Source organism: Orbicella faveolata, unplaced genomic scaffold (assembly GCF_042242905.1).
Source record: "Orbicella faveolata isolate gen_17 unplaced genomic scaffold, um_ofav_v1 contig_14, whole genome shotgun sequence".
Taxonomy (NCBI): Eukaryota; Metazoa; Cnidaria; class Anthozoa; order Scleractinia; family Merulinidae; genus Orbicella; species Orbicella faveolata.
The window spans coordinates 15,648,442-15,674,888 of NW_028301541.1; the positions used below are offsets into that span (position 1 = coordinate 15,648,442).

General features: G+C 39.3%; 1 protein-coding gene across 1 annotated transcript in view; it reads right to left on the reverse strand.

Annotated features, from left to right (window-relative positions):
- The window catches only part of LOC110046797 (uncharacterized), a 233,244-nt gene that overhangs the window by 101,026 nt on the left and 105,771 nt on the right, over nt 1-26,447 (reverse strand). Inside the window, exons 19-25 of the mRNA XM_089287542.1 lie at nt 22,925-23,224; nt 20,646-20,942; nt 19,329-19,625; nt 15,137-15,433; nt 7,078-7,374; nt 5,940-6,236; nt 3,939-4,235 (exon numbers count right to left, since the gene is read on the reverse strand). Of these exons, the coding sequence (XP_089143668.1) occupies nt 3,939-4,235; nt 5,940-6,236; nt 7,078-7,374; nt 15,137-15,433; nt 19,329-19,625; nt 20,646-20,942; nt 22,925-23,224 (2,082 nt within the window). The remainder of the gene's footprint in view (nt 1-3,938; nt 4,236-5,939; nt 6,237-7,077; nt 7,375-15,136; nt 15,434-19,328; nt 19,626-20,645; nt 20,943-22,924; nt 23,225-26,447) is intronic.

The following is a 26,447-nucleotide window of genomic DNA, read 5'->3' on the forward strand; positions in this document are numbered from 1 at the left end:
CCCGATATGTTTCTCCGGCACTCTTGCCATGAAGTTTTGATTTCAACAAATCTTCATCTCCTTTAATCTCACTCCCTCACTAATCTTCGGTGACGGCATACCAGCAACCAAAGAGTTATTGATAAGAAAGGGATCTCTCTCCACTTCCAAAAGCACTTGTGAAATGAAAGCGTCGAGCTCTTTGTCACACTCCATCATCAACATGAGTTGTTATACTCAAAAATAAAAAATGCTGAAGTATTTATACCCTTCAGCGCGTAGCGCATAATCAAATTGCCGTGCGCTTTGTTGTCCCTAGGGCTATTCAAAATGCCCCGCGCCTTAAAAGCGTCAATGAATAAGTGTACCTACCATCCCAGGTCGGTAGGGTGCTTACTAAAGCATATTAAGACTTATTAAGCAGTCTTTTGAACCGTATTGTCATCAAATGGTATAAAAATCCTTGCTGAACAAAAGACATTCAACTCGTGTATTGACAAGCTTAGTCATGCCTAGCAGTGCTGAGAAATCTAGAGAAAGAGTGAAGAAATGGAGGAAAGAAAATCCAGAAAAGTACAAAGAATAGAGGAAACGATACAGAACAAAACATGCAAAAGTCAGACATGAAAAACTAAAGAAGTGGCGAGAAGAACATTCTGACGTTCGCAAGGTCCAGAAGGAACGTGAGAAAAGTGTGAGAAGGACGAAATCGAAAGAAGAGTTGGAATGTTCAGACGAAACTGAGCTATTACCAATTATAAACTTTGACTGCGATGAGGCAATAGCCTCAGAGCAGCAACAGCAGGATTTAGAAGACTTGTATGCAGTAATTGGATCAGAACTGGAGCATGATTTAGTAGCTGATTTTGATCTGTCTTTACTTGATGTGTAAACAAGGCCATGAAACAAAAACGGCTCCTTTAGGAGCCACCACATGTCCTAAAAGCAATGATCAATGATGACAATCTCATATTCTAAGACCGTAACAAATCTGGTGTGTGGTCGGTGGTTTCTCTTCCGACTCTTTAAAATTCCTGGCTATTGGCAGTCACATTGATGTCAGAAAAGAATATTCTCCTCCTCTCCCACCTCCTCCTCCTCCTCCTCCTCCTCTACCAACTCCTCCTCCACCCCCTCACCTCCCCCTCACCCTCCTCCTCCTCTCCCACCTTTTCATCCTCCTCCTTCACCTCCTCCTCCTCCTCTTCGACCTCCTCCTCTTTTTTCTCCTCCTCGTCCTTTTCCTCCACCACCTCCTCCTCCTCCTCTTCCTCCTCCTCCTTCTCCTCCACCTCCTCTTCCACCTCTTCCTCTTCTTCCTCCTCCTCCTCCACGTCCTCTTCCACCTCTTCCTCTGCTTCCTCCTCCTCCTCCTCCTCCACCACCTTCTCCTCCTCCTCTTCCTCCTCCTCCACCCCCTCACCTACCCCTCCCCCTCCTCTCCCACCTTTTCATCCTCCTCCTCCTTCACCTCCTCCACCTCCTCCTCTTCTTTCTCCTCCTCCTTTTCCACCACCATCTCCTCCTCCTCTTCCTCCTCGTCCTCCTTCTCCTCCACCTCCTCTTCCACCTCTTCCTCTTCTTCCTCCTCCTCCTCCTCCACCACCACCTCCTCCACCACCTCCTCCTCCTCCTCTTCCTCCTCGTCCTCCTCGTCTTCCACCTCCTCTTCCACCTCTTCCTCTTCTTCCTCCTCCTTCTCCTCCTGCACCACCTCCTCCTCCTCCTCTTCCTCCTGCTCCTCCCTCACCCCCTCACCTACCCCTCCTCCTCCTCTCCCACCTTTTCATCCTCCTCCTCTTCCACCTCCTCCACCTCCTCCTCTTCTTTTCCTCCGCCCCCTCCTCCTCCTTCTCCTCGACCTCCTCTTCCACCTCTTCCTCTTCTTCCTCCTCCTCCACCACCTCCTCTTCTTCTTCTTTCTCCTCCTCCTCCTCCTCCACCTCTTCCACCTCCTCCTCCTGAAGTCCTTTGTTTTCCCTTTCTTCCATGATCGTAACGATCAACTAAATCATCAATAATTATTTGCCAAGAATAAAAATAATGCTTCAATTGCTTTAATTCATTTGAAGTAAGGAGTCTCTAAGCAAAAAATGTCCTTATCGTGCCGTTATTGCCAGAGACTCTTTATGCCAAAGATCCCATACCCTACCGAAAAGCACCATGGGATCCCTAGTGGAATAGAAATGGGAGAAGCGTTTCGGTTCAAGACACCCTCTAGTATTTTGGTCGTGGGCCCTTCTGGTTGTGGCAAGACTTGTTTTACCAAATCGTTACTTGGAGGAATTGTTTGGATTACTTGGAGGAATTGTTTGTAAACCCTCCCCCTACGATTCATTATTACTACAGGGCATGGCATGGCAATAGCATCCATCTTTCTCCAAACAATAGTATATTGTCTTTCTCGGCTCCTGATTGGTTACGGCTCACATGAGTCACCATTACTACTATTTCAGGAGAATAATTTACAGTTTGCTCTACAATCAAGCTGAACTGTCACATCTCAAGAGTTGTTTACCCACATATTTGTAAACAGTTGTAAAGGACAGAACTTCGTATCTTCAACAGCACTGATATTGTATCTAATGACAACAATAGTGTACTCTTTAAACGAACATTCGTCTAAATCATCATAGTGCAACTTCCGATCCACACTTGAATTGCCTGCTGGACAGTTCACGGTAAAATGATCGTTCTCTCCACATCTGCATGTATTACCCTGCTGGCCATAGGCAAAGCTTTTCATACCATCTCTTATATATCTCCGACCACAGAACTTGTAATCAGTTTGGTCACCTCTACTCGCCGGTTTCCTTCCTTCAGGTTTCGCCTTCAGAGTCCTTCGTCCCTGTTTCTGAACGCTTGACTTCCTGAAGATTTCGCATTTGCTTCAGCGGCTCCAGCAATTTCTTATGTTCTCTCAAATGTCGATTATCAGGAACTACGAACACAATGCGATTACAGATCAACGAATCTCGCTAATCTCTAAATTCACATTTTTTAGCCCATTTTTCCTAGAAAAGTAACTTATTCGTCGATCGACAAGCCCTTCTCCTGGCTTGAAAAAAAGAATACGTACCTTTCATAGATTGTATTCTTTCGGGGCTCACAAAGTTTCTCCAAATACCCCGGAACTTTGTCAATTTTGACTTTCTCCTCGTCACTTTGCCACGAGAAGGCGTTGTAAACATCGAAAGCTTCATCTCCAATCACAGTCAACCTGATCATCCTTACTAGTATCCGGTAGCCAGTTCATAGTTGTTCCACTTTTGTTGAAATATTTTTCAGTTTAGCAAATTTTGCAAAAAGGAAGAAAGTTTGTAACTACTTTTTAACGAGTTTTGAAAGACACGAAGACAGAATTTAAAAAGGTATTTCATATCACAACCATATGCATGGGTACCTAATTGTAACGCCTCTTTATAGCTTCATTGCATCACTATAAATTGATACCAAAACAGGACCTTCATGTTAACCTTTCCGCTTTTCGGGTGTAAAACATTTGAAGCATGCATGCTGTTACACAGAGGTGTCGATTTAATGCAAGTCTCGTCTGTAGTATGACACTGAAATATTCCCGGGACTATTGCAATACTGCCTGCGTAAACGATCATTCTCATCCTATTCATCGTGATAATTTGGTTTGCAAATACAAACAAGAGAAAAGGAAATCACTTGTCAATGATCTTTTATACTGTAAACATTTTGTGAAATTTTAGTACCAGACTTCCCTAACGGCCTTGAGATTTCACAAGTGTTTTAGAAAGTTTCCACACATGAGAGCTAACGAGTGTTTTATCAAGAAGAATCAAAAAGTAAAAAACTACCAAAACACCACAAGAAAAGGCTGCAAATAACAATTACTTACTCTCCTGATCTGTATTTTAATCAAATGGAATACATCTGTAACAAACTACCATAACACCCAAACAGAAAGCTTGATACAAAAGTATACTTACTATCTTGGTCTGTTCTAACAACAATTAGATCACTTGCTGGTCCATCTCCTTTCACAGTAGATGCAAACACTGTGATATTGTAGTTGACGCACTCCTTTAGACTTGTCAATTCCGTCTGACGAACAGAGCCATTTACTTGAACATTTCCATCGTCATTCTCTGTTTGTGACTTGTAAGTAATGGCGTAACCCGTGATGATACCATTCTGTTGATCAGCTGGAACTTCATCCCACGTGACTAAGATGCTGGTTGAGCTTGTGTTCTGTCCTTTCACATTTTGTGGAGCACCGTCAGGTTCTGATATAGAAATTGAAAGCAGAATTATATTGCAACGAACGTAGTGGTTGTTCAGTACTTTATTATGCACTTTAAGATACGGTCACTACGGACTACGGTAGTACGCGCCGCAGACCTGGTTTGAGGTTTAGTGTACATGCTCATTGGCACGTGGCATTCGTACTCGGTCGTCTCATTGCACGCTACTGAAAGAGGTCAGGCTGTTTTGTGTAGTGGGGACAACGTAAGTATTTTTTACTAAATTTCAACCCTCTATCGATTTCTAAACTTCATTTTTTATGTTAAACAGTCTTTAGCCAATACATTTGAGTGAAAGCAGAGCAAAGGTCACCGATATTGACGCGTTTCTGACTCTGATTACTCACGTTCTTTAAAATAGGTTTGTTTACCAACAGATCACGCAGGATGTCAACGGGAGAGGAAAGCAGGTAATTCACTTTTTTTTCTGGCTTTTCAAAGATGAATTTCAATCTTTGTTCGAAATATGTACTTTTGTAAACAAAGTCCTTCCATTCCACTGCAAACTGTTCCTTGTAGGCACTTGAAATGTGCCAGAATCTGCAATGTGATCACATCCAAACAGAATGGATCATAATCCCACTATGGCAATGTGGATTAATAAGCAGGTAGTGATCGTAAAGAAACAAAACCTCTTCATCATCTGGAAACCATCAGCATGAGCTATTGCAAGTGCGATTCTGACATCTTCGAAAGACATTTATGATTTTCTTTCTCAATGGCACCCGTAGTCTGAGTCTTCCTAGTCAGAATCTTAACGCCAAACATCAGTCCAATTTTCATTATTACCATAAGCCTTCCCAACATTAGTTGCTTCATATACTGGGAAATTGTACATACAGTGGAACCCCGCCTTACGGTCACCTCGTTATCACCGCCACTTTTTTTGTCCCGGCGAAACGCCCATGTATTTTCTTATAAGAAAGCCCCGATAATGTGGCCACCCCGTTAATAAGGCCAATGGCCACATTCTGAAATCCCAACCTGTATAATCCTGTATAATTATACCCCGTTTACATGGCCACTCAAACCAGTAATGTTCATCTTTCCATTGTTAATATTGCATGTAGCGGTTGAAGTTTCAATTTTTAAAAATTTATATCTGCAATCCGGGAGCTTATTAAAGAACAGTTGTTTAGAAGTGTAATTGCGATATATCTGTTAGTTTCTGTTGAGATGTTAATCAATTTAGACTAGTCATGAAATTTGACCCTACCCCGTTAATACGGCCACCCCGTTAATACGGTCAAATATTATTGGCCCGTGGGTCACTGTATTAATGGAGTTCTACTGTACATAATAACCATTAAAAAAAGAAAACTGCCAGAAAGATACTACGAAGGGTATTACAATACCGGATGAAATTATCGGAGTTGACTACATCTTTTCTTTGAAATCAAGCATGGGTACTGAGACAACACAGAGTTCACAGTCTTAAACAGTATAGATTAACTCTAAAATACAGGTGAGGAAAAAAAGATACTTTTCTGAAATGTGACAACAAGACAGCTTCTCTTAAGATAATTACATTCATGTCATGAATTATTTCATTAGGATAATAAAAAAAAAAATTCACTGGTTATCTCCACTGAAGAGTTATCAAGTGTTATAATGACTGCACGAACCTGTAAGAAGAAACCGCCATACCAACCAGAAGAAACGCACACTACAATACAAATTACTTACTATCCTGGTCTGTTCTAACAACAATTGGGTCACTGACTGGTCCATCTCCTTTCACAGTAAATGCAAACACTGTGATATTATAGTTGACGTACTCCTTTAGATTTGTCAATTCCGTCTGACGAACGGAGCCATTTACTTGAACACTTCCATCGTCATTCTCTATTTGTGACTTGTAAGTAATGGTGTAACCCGTGATGATACCATTCTGCTGTTCAGCTGGAACGTCACCCCACGTGACTAAGATGCTGGTTGAGCTGCTGTTCTGTCCTCTCACATTTTGTGGAGCACCAGCAGGTTCTGATATAGAAGTTAAAAGTTGAGTTATATTGTAACGAATGTGACTGGGCATTAGTCACCAGTAAGACATTGCTGACAACCTGTTTGATTTCTCCATACTTGTCACAAGCCTTTTCAACATTAGTTTCCTTGGGTATCGTGAACATTTACCACGAGCACATAAAAAGGGAAAACGTATCAGAAAGATAATGTGAAAGTTATTACTTACAATTACAGATAATCATTAGTGGAAGATTTAAAACTGGACATTTCGGAATCATCATCAAGACAAAATAAGTATGAGAAAGCAAATAAAAGATAAGCTCGACCTGACAATTAACATAGCCATCTAATTAGAATGTCAATTTTAAGCTCTACCGACTTAAATACTCGCTTTCTTGCACTTATTTTCTTTTGATCACTGCGTCATGATGACACCGAAACATCGAGTATTAAATCTTTCAGTAATTTTTTTCATTTCTTTGCTTTAGCAACTCTCTTTTGATCAAAAAATCAGAATCTGAATATATTTTTTCCAGATGACGCATCTTTGCTTCGATACTACTTAAATTCCTTATTCATTAAATTAAAGTCTCACGACAACTACCGAGTTGTGTGTTCTCAAGACTTAAAAACCTTCCATCATTTTTGAATACAAGCCATCTCTAGTAGAGTAGTCTACCTGCAGAAAACTTTCACACGCAACCTCTACAGACCAGAGTCCCAAAGTCTCTAAGTGAAATGGTATGAATCTGTCAAAACTACCACCACGACAAAAAGAAGAGCTTGATAACAAAATCTGCTTACTACGAAATTACCAAAACATCCCCAAAACAACCTGATAAAAAAAAAAATTACTTACTATCTTGGTCTGTTCTAACAACAATTGGATCACTTGCTGGTCCATCTCCTTTCACAGTAGATGCAAACACTGTGATATTGTAGTTCACATATTCCTTTAGATTTGCCAATTCTGTCTGACGAACAGAGCCATTTACTTCAACATTTCCGTTGTCATTCTCTGTTTGTGACTTGTAAGTAATGGTGTAACTCGTGATGATACCATTCTGTTGGTCAGCTGGAACTTCATCCCACGTGACTAAGATGCTGGTTGAGCTTGTGTTCTGTCCTTGTACATTTTGTGGAGCACCGTCAGGTTCTGATATAGAAATTGAAAGCAGAATTACATTGCAACGAACGTAGTGGTTGTTCAGTACTTTATTAAGCACTTAAAGATACGGTCATTACGGACTACGGTAGTACGCGCCGCAGACCTGGTTTGAGGTTTAGTGTACATGCTCATTGGCAGGTGGCATTCGTAGTCGTCTCATCGCTCGCTACTGGGAGAGTTCACGCTGTTTTGTGTAGTGGGGGCAACGTAAGTATTTTCTACTGAATTTCGACCCTCTATCGATTTCTAAACTTCATTTTTATGTCAAACAGTCTTTAGCCAATAGGTCTAATAGATTTGAGTGAAACCAGAGCAAAGGTCGCCGATATTGAAGTGTTTCTGGCTCTGATTACTCACGTTCTTTAAAATAGGTTTGTTTAGCAACAGATCACGCAGGATGTCGACGGGAGGGGAAAGCAGGTAATTCACTTTTTTTTTACGGATTTTCAAAGATGAATATCAATCTTCGTTTGAAATATGTGCTTTTGTAAACAAAGTCCTTCCATTCCACTGCAAACTGTTCCTTGTAGGCACTTGAAACGTGCCGGAATCTGCAATGTGTTCACATCTAAATAGAATGGATCATAATCCCACTATGGCAATGTGGATTAATAAGCAGGTAGTGATCGTAAAGAAACAAAACCTCTTCATCATCTAGAAAACCATCGGCATGAGCTATTGAGAGCGCGCTTCTGACATCTTCAAAAGACATTTATGATTTTCTTTCTCAATGACACCCGTAGTCTGAGTCTTCGTAGTCAGAATCTTAACGCCAAACATCAGTCCAATTTTCATTATTACCATAAGCCTTCCCAACATTAGTTGCTTCATATACTGGGAAATTGTACATGCAGTGGAACCCCGCCTTACGGTCACCTCGTTATCACGGCCACTTTTTTTGTCCTGGCGAACCGACCATACATTTTGTTATAAGAAAACCCTGTTAATGCGGCCACCCCGTTAATAAGGCCAATGGCCACATTCTGAAATCCCAACCTGTATAATCCTTTATAATTATACCCCGTTTACACGGCCACTCAAACCAGTAATGTTCATCTTTCCACTGTTAATATTGCATGTAGCGGTTGAAGTTTCAATTTTTAAAAATTTATATCTGCAATCCGGGAGCTTATTAAAGAACAGTTGTTTACAGGTGTGATCGTGATATATCTATTAGCTCTGTTAAGAGGTTAATCAATTTAGACTAGTCATGAAATTTGACCCTACCCCCTTAATACGGCCACCCCGTTAACCCGGTCAAATATTATCGGCCCGTGCGTCACCGTATTAACGGGGTTCTACTGTATATAATAACCGTTAAAAGAAGAAACCTACTAGAAAGATACTACGAAGGGTGTTACAATACCGGATGAAATTTTCGGAATTGACTACATCTTTTCTTCGAAATCAAGCATGGGTACTGAGACAACACAGAGTTCACAGTCTTAAACAGTATAGATTAACTCTAAAATACAGGTGAGGAAAAAAAGATACTTTTCTGAAATGTGACAACAAGACAGCTTCTCTTAAGATAATTACATTCATGTCATGAATTATTTTATTAGGATAATGAAAAAAAAATTCACAGGTTATCTCCACTGAAGAGTTATCAAGTGTTATAATGACTGCATGAACCTGTAAGAAGAAACCGCCAATCCAACCAGAAGAAACGTATACTACAATACAAATTACTTACTATCCTGGTCTGTTCTAACAACAATTGGATCACTGGCTGGTCCATCTCCTTTCACAGTAGATGCAAACACTGTGATATTGTAGTTGACGTATTCCAAAGTGGCTGGGACTTAGTACCTAGTTACACAATGCTGACTACCTGTTTGTTTATTTTACACTTGTCATACATGTAATTCTTTTCAACATTAGTTTCTTTGTGTATCGTGAACATTTACCATGACTAACAAATAATGCATTGTGTATATATATGCTATTTGCAAGCCGGGAGGTCCGTATTGGAAAAACAAAAAACTGTGCACGAGGTCTTGAGTATGCGGCATCGGGCCTTACTCAATGTTTCCCAATAGGGAATGACCAAGGCCGGCAAATAACGTCATCGTGTTCATTTCTTATCTACGGTATTGCTTTGAAAGAAACTTTCGTGTTTAGTTCTAATCTGGCGTACGCAAGTGTTAGACATTCCGGGCACAAAAAAGGATAAAAAAGCTTGAAAAGTTGCCTAAGTGTTGAATGCTTCCAGTTTACGTTGTTCTGCAGTGTAACAAAAAGCTTGAAAAGTTGTCAAAGTTGGAAATTTAGGAGTGATACATACTCGGGTCCGGATAGGGAAATCTGGACCGTATTGGACGTAAAAGAAAACGTACTGTACCAGAACGATAACCTGAAGGTTATTACTTACAACATCAGATATAATCTGCGTTTTCAGTTTTCCAGTTAAGGTATCAGTATTTTCTTTGCGTCCATATGACTTAGAATTCCTTCGGCATGCTCATTAAATCTCAAAACAAATGAAGTACAAACAACAACTACTCAGCTGTGTGTTCTCAAGACTTGCACAACTTTCCATTAAAACTGAATACCAAACATCTCTAGCGTTCTACAATGTAATCAGTTACTTAAACCTATAAAAAACTTTAACATGTCACTTCGTCCGACCAGAGTACCGAAGTCTCTTAGTGAAATGGCATGAATCGAAAATTACCATAACAACCAAAAGGAGAGCTTGATAGGAAACTCTATTAACTACGGAATTACCAAAACATACACCAAAAAATCGTGATAAGAAATGTTACTTACTATCTTGGTCTGTTCTAACAACAATTGGATCACTGGCTGATCATTTACTTGAACACTTCCATTGTCATTTTCTGTTTGTGAGTGATAAGTAATGTTGTAACCCGTGATGATACCATTCTGTTGTTCAGCTGGAACTTCCTCCCATATAACTAAGATGCTGGTTGAGCTGCTGTTCTGTCCTTGTACATTTTGTGGAGGACCAGCAGGTTCTGATATAGAAGTTAAAAGTTGAGTTATATTGTAACGAATGTGACTGGGCATCACTCACCAGTAAGACATTGCTGACAACCTGTTTGATTTCTCCATACTTGTCAAAAGCCTTTTCAACATTAGTTTCCTTGGGTATCGTGAACATTTACCACGAGCACATAAAAAGGGAAAACGTATCAGAAAGATAATGTGAAAGTTATTACGTACAATTACAGATCATCATTAGTGGAAGATTTAAAACTGGACGTTTCGGAATCATCATCAAGACAAAATAAGTATGAGAAAGCACATAAAAAGTAAGCTCGACCTGACAATTAACATAGCCATCTAATTAGAATGTCAATTTTAATCTCTACCTGAATTAAATACTCGCTTTCTTGCACTTATTTTCTTTCGATCATTGCGTCATGATGACACCGAAACGTCGAGTATTAAATCTTTCAGTAATTTTTTTCACTTCTTTGCTTTAGCAACTCTCTTTTGATCAAAGAATCAGAATATGTATATTTTTTTCCAGATGATCCATCTTTGCTTCGATACTACTTAAATTCCTTATTCATTACATTAAAGTCTCAAAACAACTACTGAGTTGTGTGTTCTCAAGACTTGAAAACCTTCCATCATTTTTGAATACAAGCCATCCCTAGTAGAATAGTCTACCTACAGAAGACTTTCACACGCAACCTCTACAGACCAGAGTCCCAAATCCTCTTAGTGAAAGGACACGAATCTGTCAAAACTACCACCACGACAAAAAGAAAAGCTTGATAAGAAAAACTGCTCACTACGAAATTACCAAAACATCCCCCAAAATACCTGATAAAAAAGATTACTTACTATCTTGGTCTGTTCTTACAACAATTGGAGCACTGTCTGGTCCATCTCCTTTCACAGTAGATGCAAACACTGTGATATTGTACTTCACAAACTCCTTTAGATTTGTCAATTCTGTCTGACGAACAGAGCCATTTACTTGAACACTTCCATTTTCATTCTCTGTTTGTGACTTGTAAGTAATGGTGTAACCCGTGATGATACCATTCTGTTGTTCAGCTGGAACTTCATCCCATGTAACTAAGATGCTGGTTGAGCTGCGAACCTGTCCTTGTACATTTTGTGGAGGACCAAAAGGTTCTGATATAGAAGTTAAAAGTTGAGTTATATTGTAACGAATGTGGCTGGGCCTTAATACCAAAACAAAGGCAGGTCCAGGTGGACTGGTACGAATTGCATTGTTTTGGAAGTCCCACTACGCAACTTGCTCACCAGCATGTGTGATTTTGTACCATGTGACCTGATCGTGCAAAGGGCCTATTATTGTACATTTAAGCTGAAAGAAACTAATGTACATGTATGTTGGCCCCAGCAAAACAATTCTTGGCTTGCACTGTCACGCAATCCTGACGCAATAAAAAATTTATTCGACAACCATTTAGTGGATTAAATCAAGAAATTGTGATGTTATAGGAGATTAATAAAGATGACACTTCGCTAATTTTTAAGTCTGTGCGTTTTCTCAAGCTCAGATATTCGTCGAAATATTTTGCACAAATTTACAGAGACCAGTACCTCCGCGGTACGCCAACATTGCGGCCGGAAAATCGTGTAAACATCTGGAGCTTACTTTGGCTATCTAGGCGACTGATCATCTGTACTGAACAAACAAGCATTTACATAACCACTTTTCCTGGTACTTTAACTGCTGATTGGGCTAAAAATCACGACATAAGTATATGTTTTTCGACAAACGCGTTCGTAGGTGTGTGTCACGCACCGTCATAACTCGGAAATTCAAAATGTCTCGCTTGCTTGAGAAACGCAAATAACAACGACAAAGGCTGAGGAAAATAGACTGAAACGTTTATAGGCTGATATAAAGACCTTGACTCTTTTCAAGCCCTAAAGACCTGCAAACGTGTAATAAGCTATTAACCGATTCCAAGAAATGCAATCAAAAGCAGAAGAACTTAAGCACATCGATTCGATTGAATTTCGTACCACTTCAAATGCAGACCATTTAGGTCAATTGCAATATAGCTAGTGCTTCTCAGTATAACCACTGCCTGTGTACACGCAGCAAGGCGTCTAGTTAACAGGAGTTCATCCAAAATAACAATGATATTATTAATACGGACAAATAATAATATTAAATAATAATAATAATAATTATACTAATACAACTAACAGATACAATACTACTACTGCTCCTAATACACTATTCTAACAACTAACGAAAGCAAAGATGAGCGAAAAAAATATAAGGCCATGAAATACTAAGTTAGAGCTGTTCAATGAAAAGGAGAACCTAAATATTATTCAATTAAATATCATTTGTTTTGCGCGTGCACTAAGCCATCTGCAGGTACATGTTTACATTTGGATTTCAGTTTAATTTTCGACAGATAACAGCTAGTTTTTCAGCTTGAAGACGTTAACAGTTGGTGGTTATCGATATACTGGTGTTCCTGGTTTAAGTACAGGTTCAATAAACGTGATTTGGTCTCAGTAGGAAAATTTTACTTTCATTTTAGTCGTGTACTTACATTTATTATATGGCTAGCTCCGTGAGCGGACAAGATGAATCAAATCCTGCGCTCTGATTGGCTACCCGAGCGGGCAAGATGGAGCTATCTTGCCCGCTCGGGACTACCCGCCGTGTCCCGCGAGAAAAATTTCCCGAAAGCCATATAATAAATCCTTTATTGACCAAGCTTGTTCGGTCAAGATGGCTTGATATTGGTCTCGTTCTTTTTTTTTTCCGAGTTTATGGATCTCGACTCCGTCTCGGTCCATAAACACGCAAAAAGAGAAGTTGGCCAATATCCAGCCATCTTGACTTCACACTTGGTCAATAACCCATACGTAGTAGCGTAGTTGATTGTGTCATTGTCAACCTAAGCGCGTGCGTGGCGCTTAAACCATGCCTTGCATGATGCACAGAACGTGTGCACACTAACAAAAGTAGGCACCGTCCTTAATAAGAGTTTTAATAGCATGAACCAACTACAAGTATCACAAATACTCCCCCTAAATGGGCAGGTAGTCTATTGCAGGTAGTCCCCCTGCATTTTCAGACTGTCCTCACAGTTCATCAATTGGCCAGAATTCAGGGGTGAAGACAAGCATCATAGGAGAAGAGGGCTTTGTCTAAAAACACAACACAATGGCTTGGTCAGTGCTCAAAACAAGACTGACCGATCCGAGCTGTCACTCTGCTGACCATTAGGCCATCAGATCTCTCAGCAGCACTGAACGTGCGCTCTAGTCTCTTAACTACTAACTTTGAGGTGACAAGCTAGTTATCTCTCATGTGAGCATGAAAAGCTTTTTTTCACGGATGGGAGTTCCTGACAGAGTATATTAATTGAATGGAACGAATGTTAATTGAAAAGAAAAAAGTAGTTACTTACTATCCTGGTCTGTTCTCACAACATTAACAGGATCACTAGCTGGTCCATCTCCTTTCACAGTGGATGCAAACACTGTAATATTGTAGTTGACGTGCTCCTTTAGACCGGTCAATCCCTTTTCACGCTCTTCAGCACCAGCTGTAACTCTGTTTTTGTCATTCTCTGTTTGTGAGTGGTAAGTAATGGTGTAACCCATGATGATACCATTCTGGTGATCAGCGGGAACTTCATCCCACATGACTAAGATGCTGGTTGAGCTGCCAACCTGTCCTGTCACATTTTGTGGAGCACCATCAGGTTCTGATGTAAAAGTTCAAAACAAGTTAGCCGCTTAGCATGATTGGTTAGTTGAGCTTTCGCACATATATGTGTAAATGTTGTGAGGGCAGTTATTAACAATCTTCTTCTTTATTGGTTATCATAATCATTTTGTATGTTCCTATCTAGTCTGTTTTAATTACTTAATCTGTATACCAACAAGGTACAAGGTAACATGTCACACTGTGCGAAATTTACACTTTATGAAATTAATAATAATAATAATTATAATAATAATATTAATAACAATAATTAACAATAATAATGATAATCATAGCTGCTACATTTTGATAGGGCGCATTTATCAACTCGATCAATGTGCGTAACAGTAAATAACTAACTAAATGAAATAGAACAAAATACTTAACTAACCAACCTTTAACTAACTAAAATAACTGACAAATTTATTACTTAAGAAAAATAACAGCCAAATTAATTAATTAATAGATGATATTTGCAATGTTAGAGCAGGGGTTTGTACATGTAAGAAGGGCAAATAATAGTAATAGTAATAATAATAATAATAATAATAATAAAATAATTAACACTGATAATAGTTATAGCTACATTTTTATAGGGCGCATTTCCCAACTCAATGCGCCTAACAGCAAATAACTAACTAAATGAAATAGAACAAATAACTAACCAACCTTCTAACTAACTAAAATAACTAACCAATTTATTACTTAAGAAAAATAAGGCTAATTAATTAATTAATTAATTAATTAATTAATAGATGATATTCTGCAATGTCAGACCAGGGGTTTGTAAGAAGGACATCAGTAGAAAATGAAATCGCATTACATGCATCTCGAACACGTATGTCGCAAAATGCCTTCTAAAACTTCTAATGGCCACTTAAGTGTTCAGTATTTTGATCTCAATTACTTCAACATGATGAGTTCTTTCCCTTCAACTACAAAAATAGTCGCCTTCAAAGGACACACTTCTACTGATTAAATTTCTTCAATTAGTCTATACAAAGCACTAAGAAAATATGACAACATCCAGAAAAAAAATTGATAAGAAAGATAACTTACTATCCTGGTCTGTTCTTACAACAATGGGATCATTGAGTGGTCCATCTCCTTTCACAGTAGATGCAAACAGAGTGATATTGTAGTTGACATACTCCTTTAGATTTGTCAGTTCCATTTGACGAACAGAGGCATTTACTTGAACATTTCCATCGTCATTCTCTGTTTGTGACTTGTAAGTAATGGTGTAACCCGTTATGATACCATTCTGTTGTTCGGCTGGAACTTCATCCCACATGACTAAGATGCTGGTTGAGCTACTCCTCTGTCCTTGCACATTTTGTGGAGTACCATCAGGTTCTGATATAGAATTGAAAGCAGAATTATATTGCAACCAACGTGGTGGTTGTTCAGTAATTTATTAAACACTTTAAGATACGGTCACTACGGACTACGTTAGTACGCGCCTCGGACCTGGTTTGAAGTTTAGTGTGCATGCTCATTGGCACGTAACTTTCGTAGTCCGTCGTCTAATCGCTAGCTACTGGGAGAGGTCAGGCTGTTTTGTGTAGTGGGGACTACGCAAGTATTTTTTTTTTTTTGAATTTCGAACCTCTATCGATTTCTAAATTTCATTTTTGCAAAACTGAATGTATTCGCTTTCTGAGCACTGCTTCGGTTGACAACACTTCCAAATTTATTCACGTTGATTACTGTTACGAGTATCGTTGCAGAGCAGGGCTGTTCCAGACAAAACTCAGGATCGCTGGTAACAGTAACAAACTAATTTATTTCCGTAAGATAACTTCACGAAGTTACAGCACTAAGCTTCTTCAAATTTGAACCAAATGCAATCTCTCTTACAGAAGAAACTCTCGCTCTAATATACATGAGGCTTAAAGTTCTAGAAACTTCTATTAGGAGCTAAATTAAGTCGCTTGACACAGTTTCTAATCTGAGTAATTACACAAGGATTAGAATGTTCTGGAATGTTCTTATACCAATTGGTCACGGCTGAATGACTTGCGGTTCTAGATTGTTCTAGAACTTGACTTAGACAATTTTTCGCAACAAGTACAGGCGACCGAAAACCCGTGGGCGACCACCTAAACACTGCCACCCGCTCCTTCAGAAAGAGAAAGAGTTGCCCACAACGCTACATTCTGGTCTCCTATGACGTTACAGGTCTCTTCACCAATGTGCCGTTGGAGGAGACTATCAACATCTTGCAAAGAGATGAGCTTGTTAAGTTACTTGAAATTGCCACAACCAATCAACTCTTTCAGTTTGATGATCAGTTGTACGAACAAACGGATGGAGTGGCTATGGGCTCCCCTTTGGGCCCCCTAATGGCGAACGTCTTCATGTGCCACCTCGAAGAGACACTCACACGCGATAGCTTGATGCCTCATCTGTACAGAAGATACGTTGATGATACTCTTGCAAGAATGCCAAATACTGATGCTGCCACTATAATTCTTCCCACCCTGAATGGCCTACATCCTAGTCTAACGTTCACGATGGAGCCTCCTGTAGATGATAGGATCCCTTTCGTCGGCATTGAAATCATCAAGAATGGAACAAAACTCGAAATTGAAGTCTATAGAAAGTCAATCAATACTGGCTTGCTCTTACATTTTCATAGTCATACTGATAAACGCTATAAAGACTCTTTATTAAAAACAATGCTACATCGCGCTTATGTGTTATCGTCCAAAACAGAGGCTTTTGATGAATAATGCGCCAAATTGCGCACCAGTTTTAGTCGTCTTGATTACCCGTTGAGTCTTATAGATTCTACTTTTTCCAATTTTGATTCAGTAAGCATATCGGAGAGAAATGCTGACGAGAGCAACATAGTAAGAATTAGTCTACCATTCAAAGATCAAGTTTCAGCTATTGCTGTTCGGAGGCAGTTGCGTGATCTTAGTAATAAGATTGGCCCCACTTTGCAGCCAGTGTTTGTAAGCAAGAAGTTAGAGCACGATCTCGAACCTAAAGAAGCCAAGCCGTCAATTGTCAATCAGCAATGCGTTGTTTATCATTTTGTATGTTATCTGTGCGATGCAGATTAAGTCGGCTACACAGCCAAACACCTTTTTCAACGTGTTGCTGAACACAAGAATTCGGCAATCGGCGAGCATTTTCATGAAGCGCATGGTAGCAGCGATCTTTTGAATGGGAGCCATTTCAAGATTCTGAGAAAGTGCGAAGGCTAATTTGATTGTTTAGTGAAATGCGTTACATCAAGAAATTCAAACCTAATTTGAACGTCCAAACGGACTCCATACGTGCGAAACTCTGTTTACTTGTAAATTATTTTCATCACTTATTGTTTGTCTTAGTATTTATATATCTTCGTTTTATACATTTTTTGACATGCTAAACTGAAGACGTTACGGTAACGTCGAAACGTCGTCGATTTTAATTCAGCTTTTTCGCTTTCTAAATCTTAGAATGCTTTTAAGAAATCTTCTGTCGCAATTTTCTATTGTCAAATGTTTTTTTTAAAGTCACTTCTTCTCGGTATAAACAGTCTTTAGCGAATAGATTTGAGTGAAAGCAGAGCAAAGGTCGCCGATTTTGACGCGTTTCCGGCTCTGATTACTCGCGTTCCCTAAAATAGGTTTGTTTACCAACAGATTTCGCAGGATGTCGACGGGAGGGCAGAGCAGGTAATTCACTTTTTTACGACTTTTCAAAGATGAATTTCAATCTTTGTTCGAAATATGTGCTTTTGTAAACAAAGTCCTTCCATTCCACTGCAAACTGTTCCTTGTGGACATTTGAAACGTGCCGGAATCTGCAAGGTGTTCACATCGAAACAGAACAGAATCCCACTCTGGCAATGTGGATTAATAAGCAGATAGTGATTGTAACGAAACAAAACCTCTTCATCATCTAGAAAACCATCGGCATAAGCTATTGCAAGCGCGCTTCTGACATGTTCGAAAGACATTTATGATTTTCTTCTCAATGGCAGCCGTAGTCTGAGTCTTCGTAGTCAGAATCTTAACGCCAAACATCAGTCCAATTTTCATTATTACCATAAGCCTTCCCAACTTTAGTTGCTTCATATACTGGGAAATTGTACATACAATGGAACCCCGCCTAAGGGTCACCTGGTTATCACGGCCACTTTTTTTGTCCCGGCGAAACGCCCATACATTTTCTTATAAGAAAACCCCGTTAATGCGGCCACCCTGTTAATAAGGCTAATGGCCACATTCTGAAATCCCAACCTCCATAATCCTTTATAATTATACCCCGTTTACACGGCCACTCAAACCAGTATTATTCATCTTTCCATTGTTAATATTGCATGTAGTTGTCGAAGCTTCAATTTTTAAAAATTTATATCTGCAATTCGGGAGCTTGTTAAAGAACAGTTGTTGAGATGTGTAATTGTGGTATATCTAATAGCTTCTGTTTAGACGTTAATCAATTTAGACTAGTCATGAAATTTGACCCTACCCCGTTGATACGGCCACCCCGTTAATACATACATCTTACTAACCGAGTTTGCAGGCCGTACTGTAAGTTACGGACCGAGTTTTTTTCCCAATCGATTTATGGCCCAAGCGCGAATCGCGCGGGCCATAAATCGAAGGGGAAAAACGAGGTTCCGTAACTTACAGTACGGACCGAGAAAACGAGGTTAGTAAGGTATTTATTATGTCTCTACTGTGTATCTGACGGATTCGGGAACGATTTCTACTCACGCGGAATGGCTTCAAATTTCTGACGCACCTCGAAAGCAAAACGAGTCAATTTGAAATCGTTTTTGAGTGACTCTTACGTCGTTAGCAGGTTTTAATATACAATTTCAGAAGTAAAAGAAAGTTTTAAACTTTTACTTGCTAAAAAAGTTAAGGAAACTTGGCGATAAATCACGAAACATTTTGGCAACAATAACGGATTCAAATTTTAGCGGGCCGTACAGTAGATTACGGCCCGCTCAATTGACCAATGACAGCGCGCGTACTAACTGAGAAATATAATAAGGTCAAATATTATTGGCCCGTGGAATACAGGTGAGGAAAAAAGATACTTCTCTGATATGTGACAACGAGACAACTTCTCTTAAGATAATTACATTCATATCATGAATTATTTTATCAGGATAATAATAATAAAAAATTCACAGTTTATCTCCACTGAAGAGTTATCAAGTGTTGTAATGACGGCATGAACCTGTAAGAAGAAACCGCCATTCCAACCAGAACAAATGTATCCTACAATACAAATTACTTACTATCCTGGTCTGTTCTAACAACAATTAGATCACTGGCTGGTCCATCTCCTTTCACAGTAGATGCAAACACTGTGATATTGTAGTTCACATACTCCTTTAGATTTGTCAATTCTGTGTGACGAGCAGAGCCATTTACTTGAAGATTTCCAATGTCATTCTCTGTTTGTGACTTGTAAGTAATGGTGTAACCCGTGATGATACCATTCTGTTGTTCAGCTGGAACTTCATACCATATAAATAAAATGCTGGTTGAGCTGCTGTTCTGTCCTTGTACACTTTCTGGAGGACCAACAGGTTCTGATATAGAAGTTAAAAGTTGAGTTATATTGTAACGAATGTGGCTGGGCCTTAGTACCTAGTTACACGATGGTGACTAGCTGTTTGTTTATTTTACATTTGTCATACATGTAATTCTTTTTAACTTTAGTTTCGTGACTAACAAATAATGCATTGTGTATATATATGCCATTTGCCGGCCGCAGGTCCGTATTGGAAAAAACTGTGCACGAGGTCTTGAGTATGCGGCGTCGCGCCTTACTCAATGGTTCCCAGTAGGGAATGACCAAGGCCGGCAAATAACGTCATCGTATTTATTTCTTATCCACGGTATTGCTTCGAAAGAAAATTTCGTGTTGAGTTTTAATTAAAGCAGTTCAGTTCAAATCTGGCGTACGCACGTGTTAGACGATCCAGGCACAAAAAGCGATAAAAATGCTTGAAAAATTGCCAAAGTGTTGAATGCTTCCACTTTACGTTGTTCTGCAGGGTAACAAAAAGCTTGAAAAGTTGCCAAAGTTGACAATTTAGGAGTGATCCATACTCAGGTCCGGATAGGAAAATCTGGACCGCTAAAGCGCACACGATAGGCCAATCAAATTTAAGGATTTAGGATTCCGGACCGCTGAGAAGCTGGAGAAAAAATTAAAATTAAAAGAGAAAACGTACTGTAACAGAACGATAACCTGACGGTTATTACTTACAACATCAGATAGAATCTGTTTCTTCCAGTTAAGGTCAATACGACTTCCTTTGGCATGCTCATTAGATCTCAAAACAAATGAAGTACAAACAACAACTACTGAGCTTTGTGTTCTCAAGACTTTCGCCACTTTCCATTAAAACTGAATACCAAACATCTGTAGCGTTCTACGATGTAGCCAGTTACTTAAACCAAAAAAAACTTCAATAGTCTCTTAGTGAAATGGCATAAATCAAAAATTACCTTAATGACCAAAAGGAGAGCTTGATAGGAAACTCTATTAACTACGGAATTACCAAAACATACACCAAAAAATCGTGATAAGAAATATTACTTACTATCTTGGTCTGTTCTAACAACAATTGGACCACTGGCTGGTCCATCTCCTTTCACAGTAGATGCAAGCACTGTGATATTGTATTTGACATATTCCATCAGATTTGTCAATTCTGTCTGACGAGCAGAGTCATTTACTTGAACTCTTCCATTGTCATTCTCTGCTTGTGACTTGTAAGTAATTGTGTAACCCGTGATGATACCATTCTGTTGATCAGCTAGAACTTCATCCCACATGACTGAGATGCTGGTTGAGCTGCTGTTCTCTCCTCTCACATTTTGTGGAGCACCGTCAGGTTCTGATGAAAAAAAAAAAAGTAAATCAAGTTTACTTAATTTGCAAAGAAAGTGACTAGGCTTAAGTATTTCTGTAAAGAAAATACCGATAGCTATCAAGGGTCATAAGCTTTTCCAACGTCACTTACTTGAGAAACGTGAAACATGAATCATGGATCGTGTAAGACAATGTCTACCTATGTAATTGAAGAAAATAGCTAGTACTCTGGACAAAACTGTTCTGGATCAACGTTTTACGACAAAAAAATTAAAACAAGCAGAGCGATGCAAATAATTTTGTGAGTGTCTTAAACTTTATTTAATTCCACACATGGTAATTTATCTTTACATCGATCATGCAAGGAAGACTTGAGTTACAGAGAATCTAAATTTGCGGAATGAGTAACAAAAGTACGGAAAATTGCGCGATTTCTGAGGGAAAAAAATATTCGTAGTTTACATTGACATGGTAGTGTTAGATCAGTGTTGTTGTGCGAAGAACATCGTTGCGCGTTTGTGGAATTCTTCCATGAATTAGACGAGATGTTATGAAGAAGGAGTGATATCCATCTAAACAGCACTATAATCCTGTAATACATCAGCGGTTTAGAGAAGCAAAGATTCAAGCTGTGGCCTGACTACCACTGAAGGCCACAAGGCAAACCAAAAAAGTTATTTCAAGCTGTTAAGCAAGAAATTGTGAGAAAATGGCAAGCTCCTAGTAGATGAGCCCAGGAAAAAGGTCCGAAAACTTTCCTAAAAGGACAAATAGCGTTGTCTGGGGTTCTTGGCCAATAATGCTTTAACACAGCAGCATCTTGCGCAATTGCGGCTTGTGCGAAGCGCGAGCTAAAGGCAGCCATATTCAGAGCAGGCGGAAGATAGGTCTAGTGGCAAGATCAGTCTAAAGACTTCAAAGAAGATCAGTCTCTGAAGACAGTATCGCATTTCAGTGGCCAAATAAAGTTGTAAGTCTTTCTCATGCTTTCTTGTCAAAATCTTGCCAAAAAAATGAACAAGCACTTAAAGAGTTTCTTCGCAAAACAACACTCTAAATGTGTTTCTTATTTCTCAGAAATCAAGTGATTTTACATACTTTTGTGACTTTGTTACCAAATTTGGACAAGGTGTAACGCAAGCCTTTCTTGCGTAATCCATATAAAAATAAGTTCACATGTGTGGAATTTAGTAGAGTTTAAGATAATCACAAAATTAGTCGTGTCACTTTGTTAGTTTTAATTTTTTGCGGTGAAACGTCGATCCAGAACAGTTTTGTCCAGCGTACTAGTCTGGCACTAAAATATAATGAAGGCCATCAGTAAGAGAATTGTGTGGTAAAGGTAACATTGATGTTGAGTGAGGTGCAGGTAAAAGAGACTACTGAGCACTACTGAAATTTCCTTTTGTGAATAGATAGACATTTAAAATGCTTTAAGTAAGAGGAAGCAGCTGGGTGGTGTAATTTTCTTGCTACATGTAAGTGACAATTTCTGAAATTTACACCAAACATCTCTTGCAGGCTTAAAAGGGTAAGGTGTGTACTCAGGCCAAAATGACCAATATTGCCGGAGCTTAGTAAGAGTTTTTATAGCAGGGAGCAACTACAAGTATCAAAATACTCCCCCTAAATGGGCAGGTAGTCTATTGCAGGCAATCCCCCTGCATTTTTAGACTGTCCTCACAGTTCATCAATTGTCAAGAATTCAGGGGTGAAGACAAGCATCATAGGAGAAGAGCGCTGTGTTTAGGAACACAGCACAATGGCTTGGCCAGTGCTCAAAACAAGACTGAGCGATCCGGGCTGTCACTCTGGTAACCATTAGGCCATCACGTCTCTCAGCAGCACCAAACATGCACTCTTAGCTAGTAACTTTGGGATGAAAAGCTACAGTATTTACATCTAATGCGAGCATGAAAAGCTTCTTTTCACAGATGGGAGTTCCTGACAGAGTATATTAATTGAATGGAACGAATGTTAATTGAAAGGAAAAAAGTAATTACTTACTATCCTGATCTGTTCTCACAACAATAACAGGATCACTGACTGGTCCATCTCCTTTCACAGTAGATGCAAACACTGTGATATTGTAGTTGACCCACTCCTTTAGATTCACCAATTCCTTTAGACGATCATCAGGACCAGCTAGAACATTCCCACTGTCATTTTCTGTTTGTGAGTAGTAAGTAACTGTGTAACCCGTGATGATGCCATTCTGTTGATCAGCTGGGACTTCATCCCAAATAACTAAGACGCTGGTTGAGCTGTCGTAGTCTCCTTTCACATTTTGTGGAGCACCGTCAGGTCCTGATATAGAAGTTCAAAACAAGTTGAGCTTTCGTACCTATATGTATAAATGTTGTGAGGACAGTTATTAACAATCTTTTTCTTTGGTAGCTATCATAATCATTTTATATGTTCCCATCATAGTCTCTTTTAATTATTTAAGAGTCACTGACTGAAAATATCGAGAATGGCTGGCCAGGTTAGAAAAATCGAAAATCCTGAAACTTCGCCTAAAGTAAGCTTTTAGGGAGCTACTTTCGAAAATATTATTCCGATTTTCTTAGAATTAAAAGCCTTCGAGAAATTCGCAAAAAACGAAAATATAGCTTTTTCCCTCATTAAATATGCAAAAAATATCTGGAAAAGTGACAAAGTTCTCGGTATTCGCGTTGAAACAATTTACAAAACTAGAACACGAGGTAACTTAGCATAAGAGCTTTACTTTTCTTCTATCTAACAATAGAAAGTTTTAAATTTTTCAAGCATTTTGAAGGATTCCGTCGACCGTTGAAGAATTGCCTTTTCAAGCCCATATAAAAACGGCAAAAATTGCGTAGTTTTACTGGCTTAAAACGCATCTTGGTATGTCCGATATGGAACTAAAACAAGTACTGTGCAAAAGAATGTTGTTTCTACTATAATAACATGGAAAAAAATTTCTGGACAATCGAGGTTTACACAGGTAAAATGCAAAAGTTCGCGACAGTCTCTTCTCAAATTTGCATAATGCGGTATGTTCAAAGAACTCTATTGTTGAGCACTCTAGTTTGTTTTTGTTCCATTTGTGGGCCATGCTTTGGGGGAAATATACAAAAAGAGAGTTGATCCATGTCATTGTTACAACGTTGTTTCATTATTTCACGCAAGGTACATAAAACTACAGAAAAAGCCCAAAATATAAGTTCAAAGTTACTGGCGTCACGTAATATATATTTTCAGTTAGTTCCAATTGAAATGTCTAGATTATTGAGGTTTAGACACTTGCTTATAATAGAGAAATATCAGGGTTTGTCTTTCCCGTTTATATATACTCGATTAGTCTGCAAATATTCGAAAGGAGACTGGTCTTTTAAAGAAAATTTTAGCATGTGTCTCGATTTTGATCTTGAATTAATTAGATGCAATTACTGAAAGGAAGAGGTTTTATTAACGTGATCCAGCCAGACGAAGGAAGCAAGTTTTCGTAAAGATAGAGTAAGACTGTTTGAAATCTATCCCGCGATCTGACCTCGGTTGGAATTCGGCCTAGTCCGAACGTCGCGTTTGTGCCGTTCCGACCTCAAATAAATTTGTCCCGGCAGTGGCAATGACAAGAGAACAGCGGTGATTCCAAACGTCGAGTTCAATCAGTCACGCAGAAGATCGGAAGACGCTTGCTTTGCTGAAGGCCATTTTAAATGCTACAAATATTAGCAACGGCAGCTGATGCAGCAGGCTATGAATTCAGTTCGGCACGGTATAAGTCGCGCTATACGGCATGCAAACTTTATACATTCCCCCCGGGGGGGAGGGGACTCATATAAAAATAACGGGGTGCTCGTCGTACATCTTAGGGCTTAATCTTCAAAAGGCTAAGTAATTGAAGACAACAACAACGACAAAAAAAACACTGTTAGAAATATATCGAGTAGTCCGTTCTATAAAGAGACTTTTCAATCTTCGTCAATTATGCAAGTAAGTTCACCTAACCTTAAAAAACGTTTGTGTTTGCTGGCGCGCGTTCTCACTGCCCAGATTTTTTGTTCCAAATACCGATTGAAGAAGACCAAAAGTTAATCAAAGTATTTACTTCGACCCGATATTGGGCAAACGAAAACGCCTTTTAAGCCCGTAAAATTACGCAATTTTTGCCGTTTCCACAGGGCTTGAATTCTTCGACAGTCGACGGAACCCCTCAAAATTTAATTTAATATAAAGCTTTCAATATGCTTAGTTTATCCGGTGTTCTAGTCTTGTAAATTGTTTCAATGCGAATACCGAGAACTTCGACTCAAGTACGGCAGTAGCACGACGTTTGAAACCATGCATGCACTCAGTTTGGCAGGCTGAATTAAAGTCGGCGCGACTAGTTATAGCACGGCAGGCCTAATGCCGTTCCGCACGGCAGTAGCGCGTCTTGGCTTCGAACGGCGTGCTCTTGCCATGCACGTGCCGAACTGAACCAGGGACAGCGGAGCCGGGGTGGGGCTTAAGTTCCTCCCACCCTCCACTTTTTACCGCGATGACATTTTATTTTGTTTTAGTATGAGGTACAAATGAAGAAATAAAGAAGAAGGGAAAGAAAACGAAAAAAGTCCGGTTGACTACAGATTTACCAAGAATTTACAAAGCTACAACCTCGTACCAAATCTGTAGGAAGTTTTTCATGTTTACATAGTTTTAACCTGTCCGCAGCGTGCGCTTCCATCCCACACACGGAGGACTAGCTTGTGTAAAAGCGCAGGTCAGTCAGTACTAAGGCCGTGATATATCATGGAGGGCTGAGAAAGAGGTATCAAGCTCACAATACCTTCAAAATATATTGCTGTAAATGCTCTAAAAGTGCCTGTCATTTTATAGTTCATCCACTAGGTTGATTTTCTTAAGAGCTACACCATGGAAAATGTCAAAAATACCATTTCCAAGCCTCTAGATTTAAAATGTTTTTTGGGGGAGGATGCCCTTAGACCCCTCTACAAACTTGCTACCCACCTTCCCCCCCCCCCCTTCACTTGAAAAAAGACTCTGCCGTCCCTGTGAATTCATATCCTGCTGCATCAGCTGCAATTGCTTTTTAGCATTTAAAAAGGTCTTCAGCAAAGCAAACTTCATCCGATCCTCTGCGCGATTGAATGATGATACCATTCTGTTGATCAGCTGGAACTTCATCCCACATGACTAAGATGCTGGTTGAGCTGCTGTTCTGTCCTGTCACACTTTCAGGTGCAGCACCAGGCTCTAGCATAGAAAGTTAATTTAAGTTTCAAAGGCGAACAGTAACTTGGCATAAACATTACACACAAAAATGTGGCAACAAAAGAGTAGAGAATGAAGCAAGGCAGCAAACCCAAGTAAACAAGGAAACAAGCCAAGAAAGAACTGAAAAGTTCGAAAAGCAAAAAATTCCGAAAAGTAATAGTGAAGGTGACCTTTTATTCTTAATTTCTTTCCTGAGTCAGTGACCCTTTGCAAGAACCAATAGTGGTTAATGGATAAAGAAAATAAATAAACAACCAACATATTTATTAGCCTTTTTTTGTGTACA